The sequence below is a fragment of the Sciurus vulgaris genome (assembly GCF_902686455.1).
Source record: "Sciurus vulgaris genome assembly, chromosome: 3".
NCBI classification, from domain to species: Eukaryota; Metazoa; Chordata; class Mammalia; order Rodentia; family Sciuridae; genus Sciurus; species Sciurus vulgaris.
In genome coordinates this window covers 28,014,981-28,033,420 of record NC_136463.1, presented here as the reverse complement: position 1 = coordinate 28,033,420, position 18,440 = coordinate 28,014,981, and the positions used below count along the sequence as shown (strand labels likewise).

The 18,440-nt window shown below is 37.0% G+C and overlaps 1 protein-coding gene across 15 annotated transcripts in view; it reads left to right on the top strand.

Annotated features, from left to right (window-relative positions):
- The window catches only part of MBTD1 (mbt domain containing 1), a 59,454-nt gene extending 44,659 nt beyond the window's left edge, over positions 1-14,795 (top strand). For 10 of the 15 annotated variants that reach the window (XM_079134023.1, XM_079134020.1, XM_079134024.1 and 7 more), the window contains 6 exons: positions 298-445; positions 1,424-1,506; positions 1,883-2,117; positions 2,613-2,690; positions 7,442-7,633; positions 13,555-14,795. In XM_079134023.1, coding sequence (XP_078990149.1) covers positions 298-445; positions 1,424-1,506; positions 1,883-2,117; positions 2,613-2,690; positions 7,442-7,633; positions 13,555-13,673 — 855 coding nt within the window. In that variant the 3' untranslated portion in view covers positions 13,674-14,795. Of the gene's footprint in view, positions 1-297; positions 446-1,423; positions 1,507-1,882; positions 2,242-2,612; positions 2,691-7,441; positions 7,634-11,069; positions 11,156-13,554 lie in introns of all 15 variants that reach the window. The other 5 variants (XM_079134017.1, XM_079134018.1, XR_013762860.1 and 2 more) reach the window with 4 other exon arrangements.
- Positions 14,796-18,440: the final 3,645 nt, after the last annotated feature.

Sequence of the window (18,440 nt, the reverse complement as noted above, 5' to 3'; positions counted from 1 at the left end):
GAGCAATAACTCTAGTGGTTGGTAAAAACACTCTTTCCCAAACCTCTGACATCACTTCTGTGTAGTTGTGCTTTTGTTTCTAGTGCACCCTGCAATTTACATAGATTTTTTTATTATAACACATTATTTACTATAATTCAATAAAGAAGCATTTTTCACTTTTCACAGACCTTTATGCAGTACATTTTCCTTTCAGAATGTCATTTAATTTAAAGTAGCTTTTTTTTTTTTTTTTTTTTTTTTTTTTTTAATAATGATGTCTAATTTTAAGTATTTGGGATTCTCTTAATTTAAAAGGTGCTGGCTGATGGATTCCTGATGATTGGGATCGATGGCTCAGAAGCAGCAGATGGATCTGACTGGTTCTGTTATCATGCAACCTCTCCTTCTATTTTCCCTGTCGGTTTCTGTGAAATTAACATGATTGAACTTACTCCACCCAGAGGTACTTGATCTGGTGTAAACTTGGGCTTAATCCTTGATTTCTTCTTACATGGAACCTGTTTATATTAAACACAGCCCTAGATTTTCTTGGTATGTGAGTTTATGTACAATATATGTATTTATATTTAAATAAATAAATGCATATATACACGAACTGCAGGATGCTCTAAAAACCTACAAGTATTATGTTCTAGCTAGTTTTAATAAATTACATCAGCAAAGAATGTTTCCTAAATTCATCCTAGTACTACAAAAAAGAAAATTAAAGGCTGTTTTACTTTTAAGTGTCATGGCTTAACCAGTGTTTTGTTGTTTGGTTTTGTTTTGTTTGTTCTGGTAATTGAACCCAGGAGCATTTTATTACTGAACTACATCCCCAGGCTGACCTTGAACTTGTGATCCTCCTACCTCAGGCGCCAGTGTCTCGGGGCTTACAGTCATGTCACCAGGCTTAGTTTAACTAGTGATTTTTTCTAATTTCAACATCTGGACCTTGAGATTTTCACTAAGATGGAGGGAAGGTGAAAACAAAGGTTTATAATAGTATTGGCTCAACAAATTTTCTCTCAAAAGAGAAAAATATTGCTCCAGAGTGTTAAGTTCTATTATGGTTCAGAAGCCTAGGATTCAAAATGCTAAAGTCTGAGGGCAGGTCATATCTTAACCATAGAGCTCTTGTCTAGCATTCTGAAACCCAGGTTCAATTTTCAGTGTGACCAAAAATCCCCTCAAAAATCTCTTGTAGACAGAACAGAGGAGAGTCACTTTTGCGTTAGGGTAAGCAGACATACCTGTGTGTCTGGGAAAGCAGGATGCCTGTAACACAAAGGAACCTTTGCATTCTGCAGTATGAGAGCAGTTAGGAGATTTTCCTATCACCTAAATCTGAAATTCTGTGTGCTGAGTTACTTTTTATCTGCGTTGTAATATTTTTGCTAATTTTAAATGAACTACCACTTAAAATAACTGTTTCTTTTAGGTTACACAAAACTTCCTTTTAAATGGTTTGACTACCTCAGGGAAACTGGCTCCATTGCAGCACCAGTAAAACTATTTAATAAGGTAAGTTTAAATGGCTGCATAATAATGATGACCACAGATGTGAATCATTATTGATCAAACATGTCTTTGCCTGTGTTGGAATAACCTTAATGAAGAGTAATATAAATAAATATCTAGTAATAAAGTAATATAAATATTTTCTTAGGAGAAAAGATTGTTTCTAAAGTTTTTAATGTGAGTGAAATAGAAATGAATACATATCACATCTGTTCTTAAAAGCTTTAGCTTCATAATATGTTTGCATAATTAAAGAATGGAGATTTTTGGTTTACATTATGTTATTTGGCTACATTGCTTTTCTTTTTGCTTTCTAAATTTTGGTAGACTTTGATGTTCTTCTGTAAAACAGTGTTAATATTTTGCTTCTCTGTGTCAGGATGTTCCAAATCATGGATTTCGTGTAGGAATGAAATTAGAAGCAGTTGATCTCATGGAGCCACGTTTAATATGTGTAGCCACAGTAACTCGAATTATTCATCGTCTCTTGAGGATACATTTTGATGGATGGGAAGAAGAGTATGATCAGTGGGTAGACTGTGAGTCCCCTGACCTCTATCCTGTAGGGTGGTGTCAGTTAACTGGATATCAACTACAGCCTCCAGCATCACAGTGTAAGTTGGTATACAGAAAAAGTGTCCTTTTGTAAAAATCAGCAATTCTCCAGAGGACTGTCTCACATAAATCATCTTGTGAGCTCACAGGATAAGAATATACCTATGTCTGATTGGTTGCCAGGTAAGATATTAAGACTAAACAACAATATCACAGAATCAGACCATGTGTACCATGGCAGTGTGAACTCAATAGTCAGTTACATAGTGACTATAGAAACACAGCAGCCACCAAATTAAACTACTTTTGTAGTTTTAATGAGTTTAAAATTACAGGCAAAAAAAAATTGTATTAGTGTGTAATAAGTACTGTTGAGTAAATAGTGGAGTCTGTCTGGTATTGAGGCTCATGGTTTTGTAGGAACAAGTATACCCTTATTTTCAGAGCATCATGTATTTTTATAAGCATAATGGTCTTCATAAAGACAGTTCATCTAAATTGTATCTAAAATTGTAAGTAATTATCTGGTACCAATTTTCCTTTTTATTTTTCAGCATCAAGAGAAAGCCAATCAGCTTCATCAAAACAGAAGAAAAAGGCTAAGTCCCAGCAATACAAAGGACATAAGAAAAGTGGGTCACCCTGTGGTGTTTACATACCTTTTCTCTTTGTTAACCAATTGGGGTCACAGTATTCTTGCACAGAAAATTATATCCTTGTGAGAACTGATTATTTGCATTATGTATTATGCTTAAAGGTGCAGTATGCCATAAAAGGCAAACCTTTTCAATCATGAGAAACACTTTCAATTGAGAGGAGAAATTACTGCCATAATATTTAAATCACACATGGTAAAGAATGGAGCCTAAGAATGATTCTTGAAATCATTTATAAACCTACCAAAAATCAATACTTTTTTTTTTTTTTTAACTTCATTTGAAAAGAAAAAAAAAATAAGTACATGATACTTGGAGTTTAATAAACTCATCCTTTTGGGCTAGGATGTAGCTCAGTGGCAAAGCTCTTGCCTTTCATCCCTGGGTTCCAAAAACAGAAAAAAATCCTCCTTATAAAGTACAGCTCTCTTTCTAGAAAAATCAATCCAGATTGATGGCTACCAAAGCAAATTTTTCTAAGTGTGCTCTCTGCTATATTTTGCCTTATCATGAATCATCATTGGCATTAATAGCCACAGGAATATAAAAATATACTGATAACTATAACTGATTCTTTTAAAATCTTCTTTGGCCTGTAATCCCAGCTACTCAGGAGGCTGAGGCAGGAGGATCACAAGTTTGAGGTCATCCTAGGCAACTTACTGAGACCATCCAAAAATTTAAAAATTAGAAATGGTATGAGGATGTAGCTCAGTGGTAGAGCACCTCTGGGTTAATCCCCAGTACCAAAAATATGTCCACTCTCCCCCCACCCCCAACCACATAGAAAGCCACAAGCTTTATAACTTCATGAAACATGTCATAGGATATTTCATTCTAAGATAAGGTTATTTATTTTTGTTGAAAGATTTTTTTTTAAGCAAAAAGTTCTGGAGGGGCCGATTGGGGTGGTGCACACCTGTAATCCCAGCAATTTGGGAGGCTGAGGCAGGAGGATCACAAGTCCAAAGCCAACCTCAGCAAAAGTGAGGCGCTAAGCAACTCAGTGAAACCCTGTCTCTAAATAGAAATACAAAATAGGGCTGAGGATGTGACTCAGTGGATGAGTGCCCCTGAGTTCAATCCCTGGTACCAAAAAAACAAGTTCTAGAGGATTAAAACTTTAAAGGCTTTACAGCTAACTTGCTGTATGTTGAAGTAACTGCTGAAAGCACCATGAAGAATCAAGTGTATTCTATTTTTATCTTTCTGATTAGTTATTTTTTTATAATTTTTAAGTGAGGAACTTTAAAACTTCTACTGGCTACTGTAGTGGTGCTTTGAAAAATAAGTTTCTGGCTGGGAATGTTGACACCTGTAAATCCCAGGAGCTAAGGAGGCTAAAGCAGGAGGATCCACAAATTCAAGGCCAAATTGGGAAACTTTGCAAGACCCTGTCTCAAAATTTAAAAAATAATAAAAGGGTTGGGGATGTAGCTCAGTAGTAGAGCATGCCTGGGCTCAATCCCCAGTATCTCACAAAAGAAAAGGTTTCTTCCCAGCATGAAACACTAATTAGCCTCACCCCTAGTGATGACCTGCAGATAGAAAGGATTGTCTCTTGCCCCTTTACAGGACCCACAGACCCAGAATTACTTTCCCCACCAGCTGCTTAGAAGGTCTGATATTCCCCTAAAAGAATTTTAGAGAGCATTGCCAGACCAGGCAGATCAGAGCACGTTCCCACTTACTGATATAATTTGGAAGAATTCATGTGGGAATTTTTTATTGTGGATTAACTATAGCAGATGTGATCCCTTAGCTTTCTGTAAGGTGAATTAACAGGATAGTTTAACCTGTCTTATCACTTTCTGTTAGAAAACACTTCAGAAAATTGTGAGATTTCAGTATTTTTTTCCTAAGACATCAAATTAAAAATGGTTTTTATGCTACATGTGATGGCACATGCCTATATTCTTAGCTACCCTGGAGGCTGAGGCAGTTAGATTCACAAGTTCAAGACCAACCTGGGCAACTTAGTGACACCCTGTTTCAGAATAAAATTTTTAAAAGAATGAAGGCAGAAGGCTGGGGCTATAACTCACTGGTAGAGCTTGCCTGGGGTGCACAAAGTTCATTCCCAGTACTGCAAAAAATAATAATAATTTTATTATTCCAAGATTTAAGAAGAATACGCTTTACTAATTTATAACTTATTATGTACAAATTCACATGCCTTCCTCAGTATGACTCTTTTAGGGTTTGTTTCTGGCTTATGGGGTTTAAATTATTTGAATTAATGGGCTAGGGACAGAGGAGAAAGAGTGTAATCAATGAGGTAATAATAATATCAGTACTGGTGATATTTTATCTTTACTAGATTTCTGGATTAGCTGGAATAATGAATTTAGCTATAGATGGAACATATTCCTAAACTGCGACATTTTGATAGCGCTCAGTGTTATGATATCATTTTAATGCCTTTAAATTGTTCTTTGGATATAGAAAGGAAAAGAAGTACAAAGCTGAGCTGAGGATGTAGCTCAGAGGTAGAGTTCTTGCCTAGCAAGTGTGATGCCATGCACTGGATCTCCAGCACCACAAAAGAAAAAGAAGATTAAACACACACACACACACACACACACACACACACACACACACACAAACCCTCATTAGCTACCTAGATACCTTGGGGACTGATATGTTTTGGAATTTAGAATTTTTTGGATTTTAGAAAAGAAATGTGTGTGTAGCATAAACAATGTAATACCCACACACACTCTGGAATATTTTCTGAAGCAAAAGATAGTTACATTAAATGGATCAAGTAAAAATTATAAATGGATCACAAAAGGAGTATGGTTTTGTTGTCAAAATCTTACAAAATCTCTGAATATTGGAATTGATAAGGAGTTATAGTACTATATTAAGAAGCAGTTTTCATCTGCTGCTTTTCTCAACAATTTATTAGAAAATTTTCCCACAACACCATTTAGCTAAATAAGAATGAACTTGGGACTTAGAAACATAAGTCATTCATTGTAAGGCAGGTTTTTGTTTCAGTAGTAGTAAATGGGCTACATTTATCTTGTGTTTGTCTTTTAAGTTTGCTGGTTGATTATGGTGTTCTGGCTTTGTTGTTTCATCTTATAACTCTTTGGTCTTTTTGTACTTAAAATCCTTCATTAGTGTGTTCTTTGGTACTGCTTACATTTTACAGAGACATAGTTGATTGGCTTCATCATTCTAGCTTGTTCGGGTAATGAGCTGAATTCATGCTGTAAATGGATACTTGTTAACTACCTTTTTTTTTAAATAAGGGTAATGTTCTGCAAAGAGGATCTATAGACTGTCCAATCTCAAAAGCCTCTTTCTCAAGATGTAGTAATTCTGGAGCAGGAAAAGCAACACTAATATCTGTTAAATTTCAGTATTTTCAGGGGCTACTGGGAGTAGAAGAAATCAGAGATTGTTCCTTGCCATTTTACTTCTAAGTATGTAATGTATTAGAAAAAGTCTAAGTGGTTGCTGCACATGATTTTGGTATGGCAGTTGATAGATGAATGTGTACTCACTAGAAGCTTAGCTTCCAGATCATTTTACGTAGGAATACTATCTTAGATTTATCTTTTAGTTCTGATTTTGTGAAACATAATTCTCATTGGTCCTACCTGCGTCATTATAGACTTTGGGCAAGAACAGAAATAACTTAGAGTCACAAAGCGGTGTAAGTATTCGTCAGCTTTCAACCTGATTAATACACTGTGCTTGGTTATTTGGTATTTGCAAAGTTGAGAATATATTTTTGATTAATTAAAGCACTATGTAAGTCCTACAAGTCTTATGAAACTGTGTCCAAAGAATGCAATAAATTTTGTTTGAAATTAGCTTAAGAACTTTCAGGCAGTGAGCTTTTATATTTTAGAAATGCTTTTCACAATAAGAATTAGAAATGTTTTCTGAAAGGATGTTTTGTTATAGGCATATTGATACATGCCTGTAGTCTCAGCAACTTAGGAGGCTGAGACAAGAGGATCCCAAGTTCAAAGCCAGCCTCAGCAATTAAGCAAGACCCTATCTCAAAATACAAAACAAAAAGGACTGGGGATGAAGCTCAGTGGTAAAGCACCCTTGGGTTCAACCCTTAGTCCCCCCCCCCCCCCAAAAAAAAATGTATCGTGAACTAAAAGTTAGGGGAGCACATTTTATATCACTAAAATCCTGCCACCTGAATAATACATTTAAAACTGTTTTACTTTTGATTTCTCCCTGAAAACCAGCATTTGAGCTTATGTGGCCAGTAGAATACTACCCTGAAAGTAGTGCTTTTAAGATCTTCTCTCAGGCTGGGAGTATAGCTCCGTGTAGAGTACTTGCCTAGTGTTTATGAGGCCCCAGCACCGCCAGAGAAAGGGGAAAAAGACCCTGTTTCTCTTCCATTGGTTTTTCACCCTATCTCAAGCTGAAATTTCTTGAAAGAAATTAGACAGCTGTTCTCTACACCAAATGCTCTCCATAGTTCATTTTGCTTTGTTGTGTTTTAAATGTACTTAAGACTTAGGAGGTAGGATTATCACTCAGAGAGTAGAAACAGTGTCCTCCACTACCACTCCCAACACTCACACAAATTCAAACACTCTCACTCCATTGTTGTCAGAAATACAAGCCTTCCATAGTGGGTTCTCTTTGCAGAGTGTCCTGTGCGACCCAGCCTTCCTAGTTATGCAATGCACTTTTCGTACCACGCACGTAAGTCAAAGCTTACTTCAGTCTGACTTGATGTTTAGAGAGGAAGATGCCAGTTGGGAAGAAGCCTGTCAGTTTGTCGAGCCTGCCCATGACAGGTGGGGTGCGGAGGAGCTTCTCTGGTGACGAAGAGTTGACTCCTCCTCCATACCGAGCCCTGCCAGCACAGACAGCCCCGGAGGCCTTCCCACCTCCCAGCACTAGCCGAGAGTTCAGGCCCAGCCTCAAAACAGGTAACGAGTCACTCAGCACCTCAGGTACTGCAGAGGGTAAAGTGCCGGGCTGGGTGGCGGGAGACAAAGCATGGTCTAGCGTGTCAGATGCTGCCTCATTAAAGTTTTTCTTTTAACTAAAAAATTCATTCTCACTGATCCTTGGTAGTCACATCACAAAGGTGAATCATCAGGAAAGGATATTTTTGTTGTTATAAAACACTTGGTGAGCTTCAAATTATGGTAAAGTTATTTCAGTTTATGGAACTGTGAGGCAATTGTAATATTTTATGGTTTCATTAAAATGGCAGATTTCTGAGTGACTTGACCTAGGAAAGAAATATGTCAGGAGGGAACAGGCTGATCAATCAGATCCAAACATGAGGCTTTGTTTGTAACATTCCATAGTGTGTCATTCATGGAAAGGTTGTGTTGATTTCTAAAGTAAGTGTGCTTTTGGTAGTAACATTTACCATGAACATAACTGGATAACATAATTTTGGGTATATGATATCTATATAATTTTTGTGTTGAATTTGAAATTTGTTTCCATGATTCCATGTTTATGTATGTATAGTGAGTGACTTATTAGGAAAATGGCATTTACTTTGAGATTAATTGGTTAGATTATTAGGAAGACTGCAGAAGGGATAATTTTTGCCCTTTGTAATTGCTAAGAACAAAGCGGTGTTTTCAGAGGATGCCAGAGAGCTTCACTTTCACATGATGAACTTCAGGTGTGAGTCCAGATCATATAGCTTCAAAGCCAAAGTTCTCAGTATTCCTTAAAATGTCTTTTGTGTGTTGGAAACCTAGATGAGATTTAGTGCCTACCTATTTTCTTCTCTATAATTATTCCATTTGCTAACATTTTTGCACCAGAAGTTATCAGTCTTTTCCCCCCCACCCCACCCCCCACTTTAGGACGTGTTCTTTAGTTTTTGCATCTCTCCTAGTCTGTTAGGTCATCTTGCTCTTTCCCAGCCTGTTTTTCTGATGATCACTCTGATACCCTAATATCTAGAGGAAATTACAAAACTTTTATATGAAACAGACTAGAATTACAAATCCAAAGTTACTGGCTCTTTATTGGAAAAACCTTCATAATCTGTCTGAAAAAGCTTCCAGTTTCTTTTCTTGTTTAGCTTTTCATTTTATACTTGCTAATTATGAAATAATCTTCCTTTACCTAATTAAGTGTGGACATTATGAGTTCTGAATATGTTTGAATTTTTATGGGATTTTGGGTGAGTTTTCTTTAGACACACTAATTTGTGTCATTTTGTGAGAGGTCCCGATTCATGTAAAACAACTTGACTTCTTAGATTGGCAAAACCCAAGAATTTAGAATAGACTTGCCAAACAGAAAGCAGCACATGGCTTCTTATGTGACTTCCTTTTTCCATTAGTGCCTGTCATATCTTCTGACTTGGGGGTACATCTTGTGGGACGTGGTGTGATTTTACTCTGGTGAAACTGTAGGGACTGCATTGTTACCTTACCTGTCTGAAAACTGCAATTTGGTTAGCTGTTGAGAGAATTTTTTGTGGGCTTTGTAGGTGGGAAAATGTCATTTCAGTTTTATCTCCTGAAATGTTAGTGATTAGTGTCAACAAAGTGGCTTTCTTTTTAAAAAGAGAGCTAAGAAAAAGCATTTGTGTAGAGGATGACTTTTGGCCACAGGATCTATTTCATTCATCATTCATTGAGAATAAGGCCTGGAAAGGAAAATGATAGTGTGAACATACCAGACAGGCTTTATTTTCAGTTCCATGAAACCAGTGAAACTTTGCATTAAAACATTCCACATCTGATTGAATGTTTCACCTGTATCTTGAGTGATTTTTTTAAGCACATCATTTCCATATTTTAACATGACTAGAAGCCTAATCCAGAAATTTGTTATTAGTGGCAAATGCACATAGTTTCAGATGTGCTTTAGAATCTCAGCTTATCTTTCTTAACATTAAAAAATAAAACATCTGTTTGAATGGAACATGTTTGATCTTGAAGCACGATAATTCCCATTCATTTAGCCATCTGATCATCCTATAGCAAGATATTGTTTGAATCAACCTTTTATTGTGGGTACTGCACCTTTAATGAACTTGGGTTTTGTTGTCTATGTGTTTATCTTTGTGGTATTGTTAAAATGTCCCTAACACTTTAATGCATGTTGGTTAGAGGTAAAGGATAGCTATTATACATTTAATACTGTTCTCTGTAACAGCATTTTTATTAAGTAGTCTTTTTTAAAGAAAGGAAAGAACTGCACAGTCTTGTTTGCTTTACTTTTCAACAGTCTGATTGGTGTTAGTTTTGCTGTTATTATACACAGTGTATTCGCTTTTCTGTCTTTGGCCTATTGAATTTTCAACCACCAGTACCAACCCAGGTACCAAAGTAAAATGAGAAATAAGTTGTCATTGCTCAGAAGATTATTCTGTAAATGAGTAAATAAGATGTCAAAGGCCATTAATTTTTTAAAATAATCTTTTGTATTAAAATCAGGATATGGGGTTGGAGATGTAGCTCACTGTTAAGAGGACTTGCATAGTATGCATGTACACAAGATCCTGGTTTCCATCCTTGGCACCACACACACACAGAGGTGTAGCCATTTTAATGTTGTTCTACATAGTGACAGCATTACTGTCGAATGAAAAATGTAAATGTTTACTCCTCCTTAATGCTCTTGAGACCTAATTCTCCTCATAAATTGATATTTTTATTTTCAATAATTTCAAAAATATTGAAAAAATCGAATAAAAATATTGAAAAAATATTCCCAGTTTACATTCCATATTCAGTAGTCCCCCTTATCCAAGTGGAGTATTTTCCAAGACCCCCTGAGTAGATACCTGAAACCACATAAACTCTAACATATATGTTGTTTTTTTTCTTAACATATATACATATTATAAAGCTTAACTTATAAATTAGGCACATTAAGAAATTAACAATAACTAATAATAAAATAGAAGAACCATAACAATGCACTGTGATAAAATTGCCAACATTATTGCTCTTGTGCTTTGGGTGATAAACAGTTACTTGAGCACACATACTATAATATTATGACAGTCCATCCAATAACCTAGATAGCTACTAAGTGACTAACAGGCGGGCAATGTATATTGCACAAATACACCTAACAGAGGGAGAATTTACATCCCAAACTGCAGAAGATTTCATCACTGTACTCAGAATAAGGCACAATGTAGAATTTATGAATTATTTTTTACTGGAATTTTCCATTCAATGTTTTCAAACTATAGTTGAACATAGAAACCTGAAACTGCAAAAGTGAAACCAAGGGGCTGGGGATATAGCTCAGTTTTTCGTGCCTAGCATGAAAAAGACCCTGGGTTCAATCCCCAGCCCCACCCAAAAAAAAAAAAAAAAAAGTGAAACCGAAGATAAAGGGGGACTCCTGTATTTGCATCCTTCATTCCAGATTGTTATTGAAAAGATACATAATAGACACAAATAAACAAACAATGATTTGGAGCCAGATGCCTGAAGAGGCCAGCAATTATTTCAGTGAGTAAAGCAAACACCATGAGCCTGGGGGTATGGTGGTAGATGGGATTCTCTGCCTGCCCAGATACAGGGTGTGGCAACCAGTCAGTCCCCACTGGTCATATAGCTCTTTAAGGATGCTAAATGTTGCCAGTTCTATTTTTCAGAACTTCGCCAGGTGTGGTAGCGCACACCAGTGATCGGTAATCCAGTGATTCAAGGGGCTGAGGTAGGGAGATCACAAGTTCAAAATTAGCCTATTAACAATATTAGCCTATTAGCAATTTAACAAGATCCTGTCTCAACATAAAGAATAAAAAGAGCTGGGGATATAGCTCAGTGGTAGAGTGCCCCTGGGTTCAATACCAGTACTGCCCACAAAAGTGCCCAGCACAGTGCACGCTTGTAATCCCAGCAGCTTGAGAGGCTGAGACAGGAGGATCTCAAATTCAAAGCTAGCCTCAGCAACAGTGAGGCACTAAGCAACTCAGTGAGACCCTATCTCTAAATAATAACTGGGGGTGTGGCTAAGTAGTCTAGTACCCCTGAGTTCAATCCCTAGTACCTTGTTGTTGTTGTTTTTGTTTTTTGAAACTCTACCAACTCAGTTTTGGTTAGATAGTAACTACTAGGAATTGAACCCAGGGCCTTGCACATGCTAGTAGGCAAGTGCTCTGCCACTGAGCTACAGCCCCCGCCCCTGGACAGTAACTTTTAAGAAACCTGAACACATCTCTGAGAGGTTGGGTAGTTGTTAAAAGTAGTCTGACACCTAGCTAAGATCATTGTCATTAGAAAAGTAAAGAAATTTTTTGAAGCGAAATTTTGTAGGCAGGCTAATGATTCTAGGTAGTTAGGTTGAGGGATGGTAACAAGAGTAGTTTATTAAAGGAGATAGGAAAGTCTCAGAGTTAAACTTAACCTAAAATTTGGACCTAAGATCAACTTTGGACCCAGCAAAGATGAAATTCCTCTTTCCTGTCAAAATATTGAAAACTGAAAAATAGTCCTCCATAGAAATTAAGATCTACTCAAACATGACCTATCCATAAATTGAGTATTGCCTATACTGTAAATTTGTTTTCATTAAAAAGCAAGTCGTCAGATAACAACTTGGTCAGGCAATGGGTACTAGTATTAAGTGATCCCATTGGATAAGTTAGCAGTTTTGCATTAGTGATTTTCACATTTTTGGTGTCAATCATTTTTGTGTGTGTGGTGTTGAGATTGGAACCCATAGCTTTGCAAATGCAAGGCAAGTGCTCTACCACTGAGCTGTGCCTCTAGCCCAGTAAATATTTAACTAAAAGAAGTACCCAAGTTTTCTATGACTTTGGTTTAAATATAGTTTAATATAAGATTTATTTTTATAAATGTAATTTATATGGTAAATATTATTTCATATTCATATTTGTGTGTTTAATGTGAGATTCATGCCCTTTTTTTAAATTTAGTTATAGATGGACACAGTACCTTCATTTCATTTATTTACTTATCTATCTGTGGTGCTGAGGATTGAACTCAGTGCCTCACACATACTAGGCAAGTGCTCTGCCACTGAGCCACAACCCAGCCCTGCCTTTTTTTTTTCTTTAGGGAATCTTTTTAATGAAGATAATCCCGGGCTAGCTAGTAGCTCAGTGATATGAAGCACTTGCCTTCTGTGCCCAAGGCCCTGAACTTGATTCCCAGTGCTACAAAAATAAATAAAAGGTGTTACTTGGGGAGAGTAGGGATTATATTAAAGTCATAATATAAATATATATATATATTTATATAAAAGTCATAATATTGTGTTATTTATTGAGTATTGTACCTCAGAAGTATGCAAGAAATATGCCATTGTTTCTGTAGACATTGACATAAAAGTGAATACATAATCATAAGAACAATTATTTTAGATTAGCATTCCAACAAAGACATCCACTGTGCAATGACCAGTGTGCAGTATTATTCCTTTCTACAACATTCCTAAATTGCCAGTATGATTTGAAAATTAAAATTTGAACTAAAGGTGTATCTCAGTGGTAGAGCACTTTCCTAGCACATGCAAATCTGGGTTGATACCCAGCACTTAATAATTTTTTAAATTAAATGTTCAGACTTGCAGGGGTTGTTGTGTTGTGTTATGTTGTGTTGTGGTTTTTCTAGTGCCAGGAGTCAAAACCCATGCTAGGCAAGCACTCTACCACTGAGTTATATCCCCAGCCCTCCAGGGTTTACTTCTTAGATTTATTGATAAAGAAGTCTTATTAACTGTAAAGCTGAAGGAACATGAAGAGTAAAGGAAATCTGGATATTCCAGAAGCTTGGTAACATCCCGTACATTCCTTCCTTCTCTCTCCTCTCTCCTCCCTCTCTCTCTCTCTCTCTCTCTCTCTCTCTCTCTCTCTCTCTCTCTCTCTCTCACTCTCATACAGTGACTACGTTGCAGCTGAAGGAGGAGTTGCTAGATGGAGAGGATTACAACTTCCTCCAAGGAGCATCTGATCAGGAAAGCAATGGCTCTGCCAACTTCTACATCAAACAAGAGCCATGAGGTGGCTCAGAAACTGAGGGCGGGACGGGAAAAATTTTACACAGAACTGATTTATAATCAATCCAGCTGTACAGTGGGCTATTCTACTGGGACATTTTGCTAAACACAGAAAATTTCAGTTCCAGATTTTTCAGGTGGGTAGGGAAACTATTTTAGTCGGGTGGGGGGGAAATTTTTCAATTTATAAAAAGATGGACAATTTTTGTGTTGTATTTGAAGCTTTTGAAAGAATTTTGTAATATTTTCCAAGTTTGGATTTATGTGCATTGTTAACAAGAACTGAAAATCTAACTTTTTTGGTAAGATTGAAGTTTAGGTAGCAGGATTGAAGGAAATGATTTAAGAAGGATATAGTTGTAAATGCAAATGAACTGTCATTACAAATGAACCTTTTTGGTACCTGTTGGGAGATTTTTGGATTTTTAGAAGTTAGGCCAGTCACATCTCCAGCTTCCTTTGCTGCAGAAATATGCAACTGAACCCCTCATGGAGGGCTCATCACCATGTAGATCACGGAAGGGGTAATTAATTCTGCTTGTAGGCATTTTATTGCAGCCCATTTTAAATGTTTGTACAGAAATGTTTTTCATTCTGTGAAAATTTATTTGGAGTTCTGTATGAAACTGGAAGAACTCTGGATACATTTATATGTTCGTTTAAGTAAAAATTGATTCAAATTATCTAACACTAAAATATTAAACTGGAATGGTTGACAAGATCTACAGGATCTCGATATACATGCTATGGGGTTAGGGAAAATGTAATATTGTCCTAAGTTTGTTTTCTTTTCCTTGGTAAAATACCCCACAAAAGGGATTCTGATCAGTTCTCTGCCATTTCCCTCCATCTGTGAGACAGCAACTTGGCATAACCACACACCAAAACAGATGTTCTGTATTACCAAAAGAATCAAAAGTTGTTGAAAGCCAAAATACGTTTAGATTTCAGAATCATTCCAGCTCCACATTTAACTAGCTTGGATTTGTTAGAAAACTAATTTGAAAAAGAATTTAATTTTCATACAATCCAGTATGAATTATCTTTAATTGTAGTCAGAATTTATTTTAACAGTAATAACTTATTTGGACCATTTTGAACATTCCCTATTTTAAAATTCACATGGCTTCCTTTAAAAATAGGGTACAAGGGTAAATTGGTGAAAGGTTTGCTCTCTGTTTTCTAACCTACGAGTTGTGACTGAATGAGAGAGCTCTAGCGTTTACCAGTGAGGTTCATAAACTAAACTCTCAGGAATTCATTGCATCTGTTGTAGAAGTGCTTCTGGGTCTTAGCCTGGCCTCTTCAGAGTGTTAATACTGACCATCTCCTCTGGAATATAGGCAGGGCTAATTAGAAATTAATCAAAATGATTAACCTCTACAGTCCTTCAGCCTATGGAATGCTTTAAAAAATGTTAGAAAGTCCCAGGAGACCATTTTAGGTAAGATTTTTGTTTGAATTTTAAAATGCATAGAACGTTTAAAACCAGCAATTTATTTTCTAAAATATTGCTCTACTTTTGGGAATAATAGCATTGGTAATACGCACAGGTTTACCTCATTCTATGCAAGAGGGGTTAATATCATAAGGTTTTGTAGTAGCTACTGGAAGTAAAATGTGTTACTTTATAATGTAAGAATGTATGGACTCGCATGTCACCATTTCTTAATACTGACTCTTTGGGGGCATACATGCAGATCACATCAGCGCAAGTTGATTCTCATGTGTCAAATATATGTGAATTCAGCTGTAATTTACTGGATATTTATCTTAAACAACATTGCTGAGAGGGACCTACCATAAATGTGACATCCTCACACTTCCCAAATCTTGAACTTGGAAGAATCTTCCCATAAACTTAAAGCCTAGAAAAGTTCCAAGGCAAAGGGTACAGCAGTCTTTATTCTCAGGCTCAGTGGATTAAATCCAGGACTCTGGTTCCATGATACAGGTTCAAGAAGCCTGTGGTGTACTCTACCAGTACCTTGGGCACAGGGGCCCTCTGGGGAACTGAATAAACCAGGAGGGATATGATTTGGAGCCAACCAGTCCTGGTAATTAGTTCTGTGAATGCTCATTTGTAGCCAGGTTTTATAAGCTTCCAGTTCTATAGCAAAACCAGGCTCTGAGTGTTTTAGGATTTCCCACATACTCATGAAGTGTTTCTTGTCTTGATCCAGTGACCAACAGTTAAGGGTTGGTAAGGACTTCCTATGGTCTAAACACAACCTGAAGCCCTCATTGCTCATACTCTAACTCCTGCTGCTGAGAACAGAAAATAAGTCAGTGCAGAGGAGATGTATGTCTTAGCCATAACTCTGATTGTACAACTCAGTAGACCCATTCTCTTTTACGGTTCACAGTGTACTGCTGACCTTGGGTTTGTTTTTTTGTTTTTGTTTTTTGTTTTCCTGTTAGGATTACTTGGGGACTTTTGGTAGTTTAAACTCTTTAACCTTTTCCTTGCTGTGTATGAGGAAAGCTAAAGCTGTTATCAACTCCTTATTCTACGGATACTAACACGGGTTTTCAGTGTTTGTTTGTTTTTATTATTATTAATTTTGTGTGATGTGAATACCCTCTCCCATCAATATTTGTATTATGGTGCTATATATTTGGTAATGATCCTTTAATATTGGGAAGGGATTTTAAAAATACTGTGATTAAACTGGGTTTCTTCCTTTGATTTTCATATTTTAAATAAAGCCACAGTCATTTATACAAAAGAAAAGCATCTGTCCCTCGGCAAATCTTTTGAGGACAGAGATCAAACTGCATAAGGTTTTTACATCATTTCTGTATGTATTTGATATATAGATCAATATCTGTACAAATTTAATCTTTTATTTTCTGGTAACTTGTGATCATTGAGAAAGTGTTTGAAACTTTCTCATGAAGTGTATATAATGGCGTGAAAAATTCCTTCAGAGAAATTTATGTTCCTTTCATTTTTATCAAATTGCAAATTTTCAGCATGGATGTGAAAAGCATTAAAATTATAACTTTGTGTACAAGATTAAAATAATTCACTAAATTTGCCCTTTTTTACACAAAATAAAATGTTAAAGTTAAGCTGTGTTTGAGCAGTTATTTACTGTGTTTTGAGGGGGATGGTTTATTCAAAATATCGAATGCCTTCTTACAAGCAATTCTTAGAGGCCCCTGTTCCTTCCAAAAGGAACCTGTGATCTCATCTAACAGTGCAGCCTGATCTCATCTAACAGTACAGGTGGCACGTGCATGCTGTGAGCAGTTTCCTCCTAGCTGGTAGGGAGAAAGAGAAGCCAGCATGGGCCCAGGACCCAAACTGGGGTTACCATGTTTAACAGGCTTTTTGTGTGTGCTTTGCTTTTTGGTTTTTGCAGTACTGGAGATGTAAGCCAGGGCTTTGCACATGCTAGACTGCAGGTGCTATACCACTGAGCTAGCCCAGCCCCACGTCAACACTCCTGACACCAGCATACATTTCTTTCCCCCCACTAAGTAGTTCTGCAGAAGACATTATCCTTTCTAATTCAAATTTCAAATCAACTCTGGCAGCCTACCTGGAGAGTCATCTCCAAGACTGCTCCCCCAACCCCCATTTTAGAGCCTGTCATAAGCCCCAAGCTGTGACTTGTACTTCTAACCAACTGGCTATAAAATCTGGGTTCCATAATTCACTCACAGAACTCAGGGAAACACTTTTACAATCACCCTTTTTAAAATAAAGGACACAAAGAATATAGATAAGAAAGAAGCACAGGCAGGTCAAGTGGAAAGAACATGAGACTTCTGTCTTCTCTGATACCACCCTCCAGGCACTTGAGGAATGTGGAATCTCCCCAAACCTTGTCCTTTTGGCTTGCTATGGGTGTTCCATTATACAGGAATGGCTGATAACATAGTCCACTGGTGATGAACTCAACATTTAGCCTGCCCCCTGCCCTTCCTAGAGGTTGGGGGATGAGACAGTTCCAACCACATAGGCATAAGTTGGTTCCAAGAACCAGCCCCCCACCCCAGTCACCTCGGCATACAAAAGACCCTTCTCACTAAAGAGAATCCAAAGGTCTTAGGAGTTGTATACCAGCAATGGGCGGAAACCAAACCACTTTTTTGGTGGTGCTGGGGATTAAACCCAGCACCTCAATGTGCTAGGCAAGCACTCCACCTCAGGAGCTTCAGCCCCCAAATGTATTACTTGTATCACAACATCAATCATTGTAATTAGTGTAGCAATCTGCATAATAAATACAGTATTGAGTCTTACACAGAAGTGATTTCATTTTCATCTTTTTTTTTGGGGGGGGGGTGTGCTGGGGATCGAACCCAGGGCCTTGTGCTTACAAGGCAAGCACTCTACCGACTGAGCTATCTCCTCAGACCCCTCATCATTTTCGAATCCAGGGCTGCAATTGTGGCTCAATGGTACAGCACTTGCCTAGCATGTGTGAGGCACTGGATTCGATTCTCAGCACCACATATACATAAAACAAAGGTGCATCAACAACAAAAATATGTATATATATATATATATTTTTTTTTTTTTTTAATCTAAATCCACCTTTTTCTGTGAGTTTTTACACCAAACTCCAAGAAGTAGTGTTACAAATGCATTCTATAACTGCCTGTCCAGCAAAATTAATCTGAAAATCAGGATGCTTGCTTCTAGTCCAGGGTAAAAAATTGATAGGGTTGCAGCTACGGGCCAGACATTTGGAGGTTAATGATTTTTATATACATTATTTCATTTAATCCAGCATTACATTTGTAGGAGGCATTCCT